Source organism: Cricetulus griseus, chromosome X (assembly GCF_003668045.3).
Source record: "Cricetulus griseus strain 17A/GY chromosome X, alternate assembly CriGri-PICRH-1.0, whole genome shotgun sequence".
Classification (NCBI taxonomy): domain Eukaryota; kingdom Metazoa; phylum Chordata; class Mammalia; order Rodentia; family Cricetidae; genus Cricetulus; species Cricetulus griseus.
Window position 1 is genome coordinate 44,093,808 of NC_048604.1, and position 12,443 is coordinate 44,106,250.

The following is a 12,443-nucleotide window of genomic DNA, read 5'->3' on the forward strand; positions in this document are numbered from 1 at the left end:
ACGTCACAGAAGAGACTACAGGACACTCTTGAGAAATTGTATTTATGAGGATTTATGCCTTAACTTTGTTGAGCAAATATATACCTGTAATAAATTCATAACATCACTGAAAAAGTTTATGAAACTCCAAACAAAAGGAAAATTATATGCATGTGCCCCCGCCCCCGCCCCATCCCCAATACTGTTGAATTTCAGAATTTTTGTGGTTCATTTCTTATGTAAGTATGTATGCTTTAAGGAGACGATAATAAATATTCAGATTGCTTTTCAGTTGCTTTATTTACTTTACATTTTCCATGCAAATGGGCAACACTGTATTGTTGACAGAAATGTACACTGAGTGGGAAGGCAATCTCCAGTTAGAGAAGCTGGCAACACAAAAACCCACCTGGCACATGGAAATAACACAAGGCTCACCACAAAGATTAGTAAAGGCATTGTCAGGAAAATGCAAGGAATAGGAATACATTGGGAATCACAGTATGAATCTCATGGAAAATGGCTGAAGTCAAGGCATAAGGCAGAATTCATCGTGGTGATCATGGTAATTAGAGAGCTCCCCCATAAGAATGCGCAGACAATTTCTCAACTGTAGCTCCCTAAGTTTTCTCCTGATTTCTCTCATCTCCTCCATGAACATTTCCATATCATCTCCATCTCCACCCAACCCATCATGAATCTGCCTATTGGGTATGGCCCATCGAAAGTTAGGGGCAAGCCGGCGAGCCTGTCCTCTTCGGTTGTGGTTGTTTGCTGCAGGCTGGTGGCCATCACCTCCTCCCAAAGGGCGATCTTCTTGTCCATTCTGCAGGGGCTGATCCATTTCTTCGTTTTCCTGGTGGATATTTGCCATGATGAGATTTTGTTTTCTGGTTGTTATTCTTTGAACACAAGTAAGACAGGGCAAGGAAAGAAACTGAATCCTTGGTGCACTGACCAGCAATATTCCGAGACTAACAACAAAAGTTTTCATTATCATTTTATTTCCCCCCACATCTTAAGAGTCTCCAGGCAACCTTTAGGGAGCGTCCATTTCGAGCCCCTCCCCCCAGCTCTCTTTTCCCTCCCTCCTCCAAAGCCCACCATTTTTTATTTCCCAGGATCCTTTCCCTGAGCTCTGCAGGCACCAAAATGGAGGACTGAGATGGAGAGTAGGATGAGGGGGGGGGGTCTCAGTGGGATCCCAGTCAGGGCTTTCCCGTATGCTCCTCCAGCCGAACCCTCCCACCCCCCCCGACACACACTACCCCTGAACCGACCTGGGCCTATCCCGTGCCGCGTAGTCCTCTTCTCAATTGTCGCTGCGAGACGCTCCGGCTCCGCCGCGACTCTGCTACTAGACCTGCAACAGGGTGGGATGGGAGCGACTCAGCGCGGAGCTCAGTACCGCCCCCCGCCCCCCGCCCATCCCCCTACCTGGGCGCCCGCAATCTCTATGAGCCAGTGGCTCCCTTCGCCGCTCTCCAATGCCAGGTCTAGCATTTTTTTTCCCGCTAGCAGGCCCAACCAGCCCTTCCCAGAGACCCCCGCCATGCCCTTCCACAAGCAAGGCGCCCCTTCCCGGACGCAGCCACTGTTCTCTTTTCCGTGCAGAAAGCCGCGCGGCCGCTGCACGGTCCTACAGAGCGCTCCGGAGCATCCGGAGGCTGTCGTCCTCAGGGCCGCTGCGTGCGGGCCTCTTACCTGCTCCGCTCGCCCAGGGCCCGATGCCAGCCCGCCCTGCGCAGGGAAGCACCGAGCTGGTGGCCAGACACAAGTGACGACTGCACCCAAGGCTGCGTCGCTCTGCAGCCCCAGGTCACGTGAGGGCCCCGCGTCACCGCCAAGCTCGCTCCCCAGCTCAGGAGGCCAGTGCGACAGGAGGCCCCGCCTCCACCTCCCCGCCGCAAGCGAGCACCTCAGGCCCCACCCTCTACTCATCCAGATCCTCGCCAATCTGAAGACCCACAAGTGGCATCACCGTCTGGAGGTTGGACTTCTCCCTTCCCTGTTACCAGGGAGAGTCTGCACCATACTCCATCTCTGCTGCCCCCGCCCCCCATTATAGCCAGGTCTTGGCTTTAGCCTTCTTTGAGATTCCTCTCCACCTTAGCCAAATTTTTTCCCCAAGACCTCTCCCAACAGACACCTTGAAGTGGAGAATAGTGTAGATTGTACATACATCTCTTTACTTCCTTAAAAAGAAAAAAACCACACACACAACATGCTTGAGAAAATTGAAAATTATAAGGGTCACTCCTTTTTGGAATGTCAGGGATAGATCCTCTCTCTAGCCTCATAATTGCTGGACAAGCTCTCTTCTGAGCTGTATTCCCAGACCACTCCAGCCCTGCCACCACACACACTTTTTAAACTTAAAAAAAAAAAAAAATGAGGACAGTGCATGTCTATGTTGTTGGAGCTACACTTGAATTTTCAATCCTCCTGGGTCAGCCTCCCTTGTAGCTAAGGTTACAGGCCTGCACCACCAAGGCTGGTGAATTTTTCAGCTTTGAAAGAAATGCTTCATTCTGCAGAACGAAAAAAAAAAAAAACTTGTTTATGTTAACCTGTTTGTATCACACAGAAAATACATTCTCTAGGTTTTGAATGGCTGTTTTGTATTAGTCTGTTTCATTTTTTTTTTTATTTTAAGAAGGAGGGGCTCTTGCTGAATACAGCTAATGCTTTAACATTGATCTGAAATAGTTCCTTCAGAGAGGTCATAATTTTATGATTTCTTGTGAAAGGGTCTCACTATGTAGTCCCAGTTGACCTGGAACTCACTCTATCAAACAGAATGGCCTCAAACTTGGGGTGATCTTTCCTGCCTCTGCCTCCTTCCTCTGCCTCCCATGTGCCTGTATTATATGAGATTTCTCTGAGTCCATAATCCTCAGGAAAAAGAGCCATTTAATTCCTTGCTTTCCTCTCCAAACCTTTCAAACTACTCTCTAAATATTTAATGAACTGAGAAATAGAAAATAATCTAGAAATTTACTCCCCATACCTCCTACTCTGGTGTGAATGTTTCAAAAATATTAGAAATAAGCAAAAGATGAACGAAGCAATTGTATTTATACCAGAACTCATCCTGAATACAACTGTTTCTTCCACCCTGAAATCACTGTTTTTGTTTTTTGGCTATTTGTTTGTTTTGAGACTAAGTCTCACTCTGTGGCCCAGACAGGCTCGCCATTGAAATCATCTTCTTTTAAAAAATTATCACAGCTAGAAGATAGTTTTCTGGAAACATAGTGTTGTTATTTTCAATTTAATAACTTCATTATGAGAGGTAGCAGTTGGGCCCCACTATACTGTCTCCTCTCCTGATAAATAAGGCGGGATACTGGAGAAGTAAAATGCAAATGCTTGGTGTCTTAAGGTTTGTATATTACATCTAAAATTATGAGTTTAGAGATGTTACCATATAGCTCCAAAATCTCAAGTTGCAAAATCAGAGGCAGCAATTGCCTTTTAAAGTAATGCTCGTCATTTCTGGACTCTGTCTCACAGGTAACAAGACTCCTTTTTTAAAAAAGAAAAAGTTTAGACAAACTGATCAACTGGAACAAAGGAATAATTTACAAACTAAGAAGCCCATAAAGCCCAAACAGGTTCAGAGATGCTGTTCTTCAACATGGTCATGCCACATGTTTTGGACAGAAATGAGAATGTACAGAAAACAGAGCTGAGGTGGAGAGACAGCTTGATTGATTACAGCTTAGTACTTGCCTTTACTTTTAAGCATGGTGTGCTGGTGAGTTGTCAAGTTGATACAAACCAGAGTCACCTGGAAAGAGGGACCCTCAATTTAGGAATTGCCTCCATTAAATTGGACTGTAGGCAAGCTTGTGACCATTTTCTTGTTTAATGATTGGTGTTCAAGGACCAACCAAGCCAATTGTGGGCAGTGTTACCCCTGGACAGGTGGTCCTAGGTTCTATAAGAAAGCAGAGGAGAAAACCATGGAAAGCATGCCAGTAAACAGCACTCCTCCATTGTCTCACCCTCAGTTCTTGCCTTGGCTTAGCTCAGTGTTGGGTTATAACCTGTGAGACTAATAACCCATTCCCTCCCCCAAATTGTTTTGAGTCATGATGTTTTACCACAGCAACAAAACACAAATGAGAACATAGGGTTAGAACAGTTCCTCCCCAACTGCTGACTGAAGGTGGAATGCTGTGAATGGTTGAGAACGAGCTATTTGTTAGAAAAGTATACTCCAAACTTAGGCTATCATTTAAACTTTTTCTTAAGTTAATGCAGTTTGTTGTGTAATTGGCCAACTATAGGTCCATCTTTAGGTCAAATTTTGTTTAATTTAATATCAGAGAGACCACTGCCTGGTAGGATTCTGAATAGAAGCATGACCTAGGATATCAGACAAATCTGGGTTCAGATTTGGTCTGCTAGAGTAATGACCTGTAACTTTGAGTCAATTACGTATCAGATTTTGTGCTTCCATAGCAAAACATGGATTGTTTGAAGAATATGATTACATATAAGAATTCACCACAGAGCCTAGCAAATCAAAGATAAAACTGACTCATTATTTTTTACTACCATTAAGTTGCTTCTAACAATATTTTAAGAATATTAATTTGTGGTACTTTCCTTATCTACATTAACTTGTGAAATCCACATGTCTACTTTGCATACTTAATGATTTATGGTATTTTTGTACAAAGTAGGTGAATATTTGTTGAATGAAGGAAAGCATCCCTGCTTAAGCTAATTGTCATTGATGATATTGTTCTGAAGCCTATAGTGCAAAGTAGAAAAAAAATTAATGGATTACGTTGAATGTATCCCCTGAAAGTAGAGACATCGTTGTGGCATCACCATTGAATATAATTTTTTTTTTGTTTTTTCCAGACAGGGTTTCTCTGTGTAGCTTTGAAGCCTATGCTGGCACTCGCTCTGGAGACCAGGCTGGCCTCGAACTCACAGAGATCCGCCTGTCTCTGCCTCCCGAGTGCTGGGATTAAAGGTGTGCGCCACCAACGCCCGGCTATTGAATATAAAATTTATCAAGTGGATTTTTATTTCTTTCAGTGGGTGCATGGTTGCACATTGCCCTTTTGATCCATCTTGGATAAGCCTTTTGTTTGCAGTCACTTAATTTTCTTGAACAAAAACATACATATTATGTACTTTCAAATCAAATTTATTATAGGAGATTGGTTATAATAAAGTAATGGCTCTTTCTTTCTTTCTTTCTTTCTTTCTTTCTTTCTTTTCTGGTTTCTCAACACAGGATTTCTCTGTGAAACAGAAAGAAAACTGAAAAGATGATACAGTGGTGTGGAAAGGTGTAGAAAGGGCCAGGATTATTTTTCTTCCAAAATTTCCAACTCTGAAGAGGTAAGACAAACAAATCCCTCCATGATGGCAAGGTCCAAAGTTGAACTTGATGATACAAAAGTTTGAGATACAGAGTTGCAAAGTAGTACAAAAAGATACATATTATAGTAATGTCAATATAAATTTACATGTAAGATACTGCCCAGTCTTCAGAGATGCCAGCAAAACCTAAGAGAGCTGCTTTGGTGCAATCCCTCATCATTGGAATCTATAGGGATGTAGCTTGAGTCTCAATGGTGATGAATTACATGGGAGTATTACTTACCAGGGAGATTAGTTACATAGGAGTCACCCTAGATATTTGGATAAAGAGGTGTATTTTGTTTTGTTTTTCTGAGTGGTGAATATTGAACCTAGTGCCTTAAACAAGCAGGGTAATTACTTTGTCACTGAAGTACATTCCAAGAACTAAGACTTGTCTTTTTAGTCCTCTTCTGCAAACTTTTAAATCACTATACCAAACACACAAACACACAGAAGGAGAACTCTTAGGCAATAGAACACCTTGGTTCCAAACATCCTATTACCAGGAGCCACCATTCTAAAGGTCCTGAAGGCGTTAGGAGGACTCTAAATAGAAAGTGTGGTTGATTGCTCAAAATAAAAAGGTTCCAATATTCAACTGTCTGACTGAGCCTATTTTAGTAACTATAGCCAGTAAAAAGTTGAAGAGCTAGACTAACATATAGTTAAGCCCATAGCCACTGGGAAAACACTGGCAAAATCACATTATTGGGTTAAATTTTTGTTGTTGTTGTTGATGTTGTTGTTGTTGTTTTCATGACTTCACCTGCACTTGTTCAACCACATTCTGGAGCTATCAGGTTAATATCCAGGCAGAGCAAATTTCTTTTTGCTAAAATCTCATGGGTTTTTTCCACTACTGGAGACTGAATCAATGTGTGTCTGCTAGGCAAGGGCTCTAACCTTTGAGATACATCCCATCTTTCCTAGTGTTTGCTTGTTTGTTTTTGAGACAATGATTCACTGTGTAACTCACCCATACTTTGCTGGAGTGCATCCAGTTGTACTGTGTTAATTACTCTATGTTCTCCTGGTGGAATGTTAGGCTTGGGAGAATGCTCTGAGCACTGGCGGACTCTGTGGGTATAGCATCGCTGCTCTTGTTCAGCTGTTTCTCTGTAGCTTCCTGGTGCTTCATTGCTGCACTCTTCCTGTGTTTTACTCTTTTTATCAATGTTGAAACTCATATTACAAAGTGAAACTGGGGCCTGGAGAGATGGCCCAGAGGTTAAGAGCACTGGCTGCTCTTTCAGAGGTCCTGAGTTCAATTCCCAGCAACCATATGGTGGCTCACAACCATCTGTAATGAGACCTGGTGCCCTTTCTGGCCAGCAGGCTTATATGCAATACAGAATACTGTACACATAATAATAAATAAATCTTAAAAAAGATACTGATTCTTTAAAGACAAACAAACTGAAACTGGGTGTCAAGAGTAGAGGAAAGCATACTTCCTCAGGATTCCCATAAGGTATACCTGTTATAAAGTTGATGCCAAGACTTACACGGTACAGAATGGAACTAATGAAAGTTTAAAAGTATCTCTGTAGGAGTTTGGATCATTTGTAAGATATTTAATTGAAGAATGATGTGTGAAATAATGATTACTAGAAGAGAATATCTCCATGTCGTGTCCTAAACTGATAACCTGTGTTAACTATATATGGGCCAAGAGAATTCCTTTGGCCCTATTGTAATATTCCTCCTTCCCCTTGAACCTTTAGATAAACTAGTGGTGTATCAGAGAACTCATTTGTAGACTGGGGATGTAGATCAGTGGCAAAGCACTTGTCATGAAACTCTGGGTTTGCTTTTAAAAAAATAGAACTCATGTATAAATGTTTGTGAAGTCACTTTCTCTTGACTATCCATGCTTAGCTATTTCCATGTACATTCTGTTTTTAATATCTAACGTAACAAAGAACACCAGTTCTGGGGGGGTGGGACGTGGTAGGGGAGGAGGTGAGGGAGAGGGAACTGGTATTGACATGTAAAACAATCTTGTTTCAAATTAAAAAAAAGAACACTAGTTCTATATTAAAGGATATAGAAATTGTTGAGAAGTTTTGAGCTCTGTGAAACTAAATAATATATGAATGCAAAAGAAAGGTATCATAAATTAAACTTACAGGAAAAATGCACATACCAAATAAAAATTAGCAATGACTGGGTTGGGGAAGGAGGCAATGCCTATAATACTAGCACTTGGAAAGCGGGGGCAGAATTGCTCCAAGTTTGAAGCCATCCTGGTCTATATAACAAGTTGTGACCCACTCAGGTCTTCATAACAGGATACTATGTCATCGAAAAAGAAAAAAGACACAGAAAGATTAGTTTTTTGAAAGACAAGAAGTAGTTTTTTTAATATGACTATACAATAATGTTTTTATTACCTTAAACAACTAAAAGCTGAATATCTATCATATGTCAGCCATGCTCTTAAGCAACAGAGAGCAGAAAGCATAGATGGGCCCGCACACTTAAAGAACTTCTATTGTGATGGGTACAAATAGAAAACAGACAGGTAGGCAGATAAATGGGATAATTTTAGTTAGTTATAAGGTCTAAGGAAATAGAACAGAGAGTTGAAATAAAGGGTGACTGGGGGAAAGCAGTTAAGAGTATGCTGGACATTCTCATAAATACTGGTTACTGCACACTTTCTTTTTTTTAACAAATGAATACTGAGGTACTGATTAAGGGAGAGAACAAAGCCCCCAAATGTTAACAATTTTTTGCCTGTGGCAGTCCAACATTATGCAAGGTACATGATAGTTATCTGAAGCCATGCCTGTATGGCCCTTTACCTTGGCAGCATCTTTAAGGGCAGCCATGACTGGAGCTGAAAGACCATTCTCCACAGGACATGTCTCTTACAGTGCTTTCCCTCTTTGTAGAGTGATGGAGTCCTATTATTTTAGAACTCCACCAAGGGCAGTTCTTTTCCAGTGTCTTGGTTTCCTGTAGATCGTATGCAACACTGCCCCCTTTAAAATCCTCTCAATAGCCTGGGTTCTCTTCAAACAATCAGTTGTAATCTGCTTGAGCATATATATCATTCCCCAGGACTAAATTTATTATATTAACCAGGTTTTTCCATTCCTTGTATATTTTTCCTTGGACCTTTTGGTTGCCTCCATTTTATCTGTGTTTTTAGGAAGAGCAAAAATCAAATTGAAATGGTAACCTGGAGTGTATGCCTGTTCTGTACTTTCCTCCTAGTGCCTGGAACAGATGGATTGATGAAATGGGTGATCATCTAACAATATCTGACCTTGGAATTTTTGTCTTTAATTATAGTAAATTTGACCATATGCATGCCATCTTTAAGGTTTTAAAGTTTTACATATCATAAACTTCTTATATTTTACACAGAGATCCTATAACATGTTTAAGCCTTTTAGTTTAAACAAACAAACAAAAAAAACATGTAAAAGTCAAAGAACTTGCAAAAGTCACTACTCTAACTCCTCAGTGTGAGTCCAGAGATTAAACACAGGTCTTCCAGCATGGCAGTAAGCACCTTTGTCAGATGAGCTATCTTCCAGGTCTTTATTCTCAATTTTAAAAATGAATATTTTATTTTATGAGAAAACTATCTGAAACCTATTCTTGTCTGGAATCATCTACTTTTTTCTCCTTAAATATCTTACACCTAAAACTTTCTAGATCTCTTTTCTTGATGATTCTTCTCAGTTTTGTTTTCTCTGAAAAATTTAGAAAACATTTTTTTCTTGATAAAATAAATTTATAGAGCTGGAGAGATGGCTCAGAGGTTAAGATCACCGGTTGTTCTTCCAGAGGTCCTGAGTTCAATTCTCAGCAACCACATGGTGTCTCACAACCATCCTTAATAAAATCTGGTGCCCTCTTCGGGTGTGCAGATATACATGGAAGCAGAATATTGTATACATAATAAAGAAATAAAATCTTTTTAAAAAACTGAAGCCTTATGATAAAAAATAATTTTAAAAAACAAATTTATATTTTAGTGAGTTTTAGGAAGCTGTATATGAAATGCAGCAAAATCGTATTAACAGTCCTGGAAAACATTTTAAACAACAAATTTAAATGAAACCAAATTGTTTGAGGTTTAAGTCCTATTGTAATAGGTACTTAAAAAGTAATTTTTTAAAAAATATATTATGATGATGATGAATATAGGCCTTTTTCCATGCATGTCTGTCTATGTACCACATAAATGCCTCATTCCTGGGGACTGAAGAAGAACGCATTAGATTCCCTAAAACTGGTATTACAGGTTGTTGTGAGTCACCATGTAGGTGCTGGGACTCAAAACTGGGTCCTCTAGAAGGGTACCAATGCTCTTAACCAATTACCTATTTCTCCAAACCCTGGATTGTTTTTAAGCATGTGTGTCTCATTTGGGCTTATAAAGCAACCAAAAGCTAAAGCATTTCTGCCTTCATTTTATGTCGATTTTCATTTGTGTTGCTTCCTTACATTTGTAGGTAAGCGCATTAATTACACAAGGAGAGCAGAAAGAACAGAGAAAAGTCGTATTTCCAGTCCTTGGAGCAGCAAGCCTACCACCCCAGATTACTGCATGGTTGCTCCAGGAAGCAGGAATAATCTTTTCTTGAAAACCAGATTATTCACTTAAGCAACTTCTTGGAACATCTTTTAGAACCAGAATTAAGTTATCAATCAGATAACACCCTGACCATAACTGTCTAATTATGTATACCACTTGCCTTTGTTTTAACCCCAACAATGAACCTGGTGACACTTTGACTGATTATTCTGTCTGTCCCTGGCAATTACTCTTTCCTTTAATTGGTATATTAGGGCAGGTGATCAAGTGTAACTGGTTGAGGTAGTGGAGCTTTTTTAAAACCTTTAAACTCCTTTCACATTATGACCTGAAAGGAATTTGGGCTAACTTAACAATTTATGCGAGAACTCACTTAATATCAAATAGGTAGTATAAGAACATAAGTGCATATGATCAGTGCATACATAGTTATGCATGAAGATAGTTTTTCTTTTCTTTTCTTTTTTTGGTTTTTCGAGACAGGGTTTCTCTGTGCAGTTTTGGAGCCTATCCTGGCACTCGCTCTAGAGACCAGGCTAGCCTCGAACTCACAGCGATCCGCCTGCCTCTGCCTCCCGAGTGCTGGGATTAAAGGCGTGCACCACCAACACCCGGCCATAAAGATAGTTTTTAAAGACTAAATTTTTTAGCTTTCATTTAGAGATATTACTAGTCAGTTTTAAGCTAAATCATTGATCTAATTGTTTATCTTATAGTATTGAGCAATTCTTAATCCAAAACTATGGTATGACTTTTCTTAAAAACGTGATAGAGAATTTACATCTAAAAACGGAGTTTATCTTGATCACTTGTAAGGCTCAGTAGATAAACAGTAAAATCATAAAAGTCTAAGTCATTCAGATATACAGCAATATCTTTTCTATTTTAAGAACTAAATAGCAGAAGGGAAGTGACTTTATAGACCAAAAATAAAAATGTCTTTCTCTGTATCATTTGAGGACAAAACCTTTTACTTTCTAATTTATAGTGAATCCAAACTGTATTTTTGGTATTTGTTTGTGTATCTGACAGAAAGAGATAAAAGTTGAATAGATTTCTGGATGAGGAATAACCCATCCATCCAGTGCAAATCTGGAATATATCTCTGCTTGGATCAGACAATGCCAATGCAGCCAGAGAGAAACATTGTCTCAAAATTTGGTCCTCACTTGTGCTCCAGTGGCTACTTTTCCCTCTAGGTCTCCTTAGGAAGACTTCTTTAATGGCTTTGAGACCACTGTCCCATCCAGTGCAAAGTTGAAAGAATTAGACATGAACAGCAGCTGGGATTTCAACCTCTCATAAAATGAGGACATCTGGTGTCTAAATTCACCTCTGGGGGGAAAGCTGTTAGACTTCTTAATGTAAGCTGAGGACTGGTATGACTACATTCAGGAGGCCGAGTTCCTTTTGCCCCAGGCAGTCTTCTTCAGAGAGCACCTAATATAGGAAAAACAGCCAGCACCTTTATAGGAGACAGCTGAAGGAAAGAAAACAGAGTGCCTTTAGAATTTGGAGGTCGGAAAAGTATAGAAGTGGCCATCTCTAATGTGTTTTGCATCTGGCCTATAAGACTTAAAGGAGTCGTTTTTCCATGCATTTTATTCAGGCTTGTCTTGAACATTTGCGGGAGTGTGAGCCAGGATTGAGACTCTGGGTTATCTACTTTCATGACTGCCTTTCAGACAGAAACAATAAAGCTCCTTTTAACCTAGGCATGGGTATGGATGTGTCTAAGGGATTTCTAAATTTGGAGCCAGTAGCACTCTGGGTTTCTGGCCAGGAAAACAGCAACAAAGAAAGAAAGATAACATGCAAGCCGTGCTTAGCTGATGGGCCAAGTGACATTCGGGAAAAATCATGAATAATGCTTCAGATGGATCATGGACTTGGGGCTCATGATATCAGCAGTGAAGGCAAGGAGACAGGATTCCACACTGCCACCCTCAGAAGTCTAAGAAGTTTTTTTCAGGCTAAGCTGTGACTCAAGCCTTCAATGCAAGAAAGTGTGGGTGTGCTACCCAAGGAAAAACAGAGGAAACTGAGACAAACCCATGTGTACCTCTTGGCACCTCTGGTAGAATCATAATTAGTTATCTTAACACTAGTCATATATACCATTTTGGTGGTTCTCAAGCTACATTTCAAAAAGTTAGTGAAAAATGTTTTTCTCTTCTTTCTTTTTGGTAAGTAAAATTACAAAGTGGTCCAGGAGGTACCTTTTTTGTTTCGTTTTGTTTTGTTTTGTTTTTCAAGACGGGGCGGGGGGGTTCTCTATGTAACAGCTCTAGGTGTCCTGGAGTTTGCTTTGTAGAACAGGCTGGCCTCACAGAGATCTACCTTCCTCTGACTCCCAAGTGCTGAGATTAAAGGCATGCTCCACCACACCTTGCCAGGAGGTACCTTTGATGAAATTATAATTAATAAAAATAATACCATGAGGGGGGTCAAAATGGATAAAGGCACTTGTTTACAAGCCTGATGACCTGAGTTGAATTTCTGGAGCTTACACGGTGGT

At 40.3% G+C, this 12,443-nt stretch overlaps 1 protein-coding gene across 2 annotated transcripts; it reads right to left on the minus strand.

Annotated features, from left to right (window-relative positions):
* Positions 1-260: 260 nt before the first annotated feature.
* On the minus strand, positions 261-1,844 carry Bex3 (brain expressed X-linked 3). 2 transcript variants are annotated; one of them, XM_027433028.2, is made up of 3 exons: positions 1,684-1,844; positions 1,260-1,342; positions 261-835 (listed from the first exon to the last, which is right to left on the minus strand). In XM_027433028.2, the coding sequence occupies exon 3, from the start codon at positions 821-823 to the stop codon at positions 509-511; it is 315 nt and encodes a 104-aa protein (XP_027288829.1). In that variant the 5' UTR covers positions 824-835; positions 1,260-1,342; positions 1,684-1,844; the 3' UTR covers positions 261-508. The 2 variants fall into 2 exon arrangements, with proteins under 2 accessions (XP_027288829.1, XP_027288828.1); XM_027433027.2 differs by having other exon boundaries at positions 261-881; positions 1,684-1,843.
* Positions 1,845-12,443: the final 10,599 nt, after the last annotated feature.

What these genes read in the sequence shown, in the direction of transcription:
- Bex3 (XM_027433027.2), bottom strand. Translation starts at nt 853, where the DNA reads ATGGCAAATATCCACCAGGAAAACGAAGAAATGGATCAGCCCCTGCAG.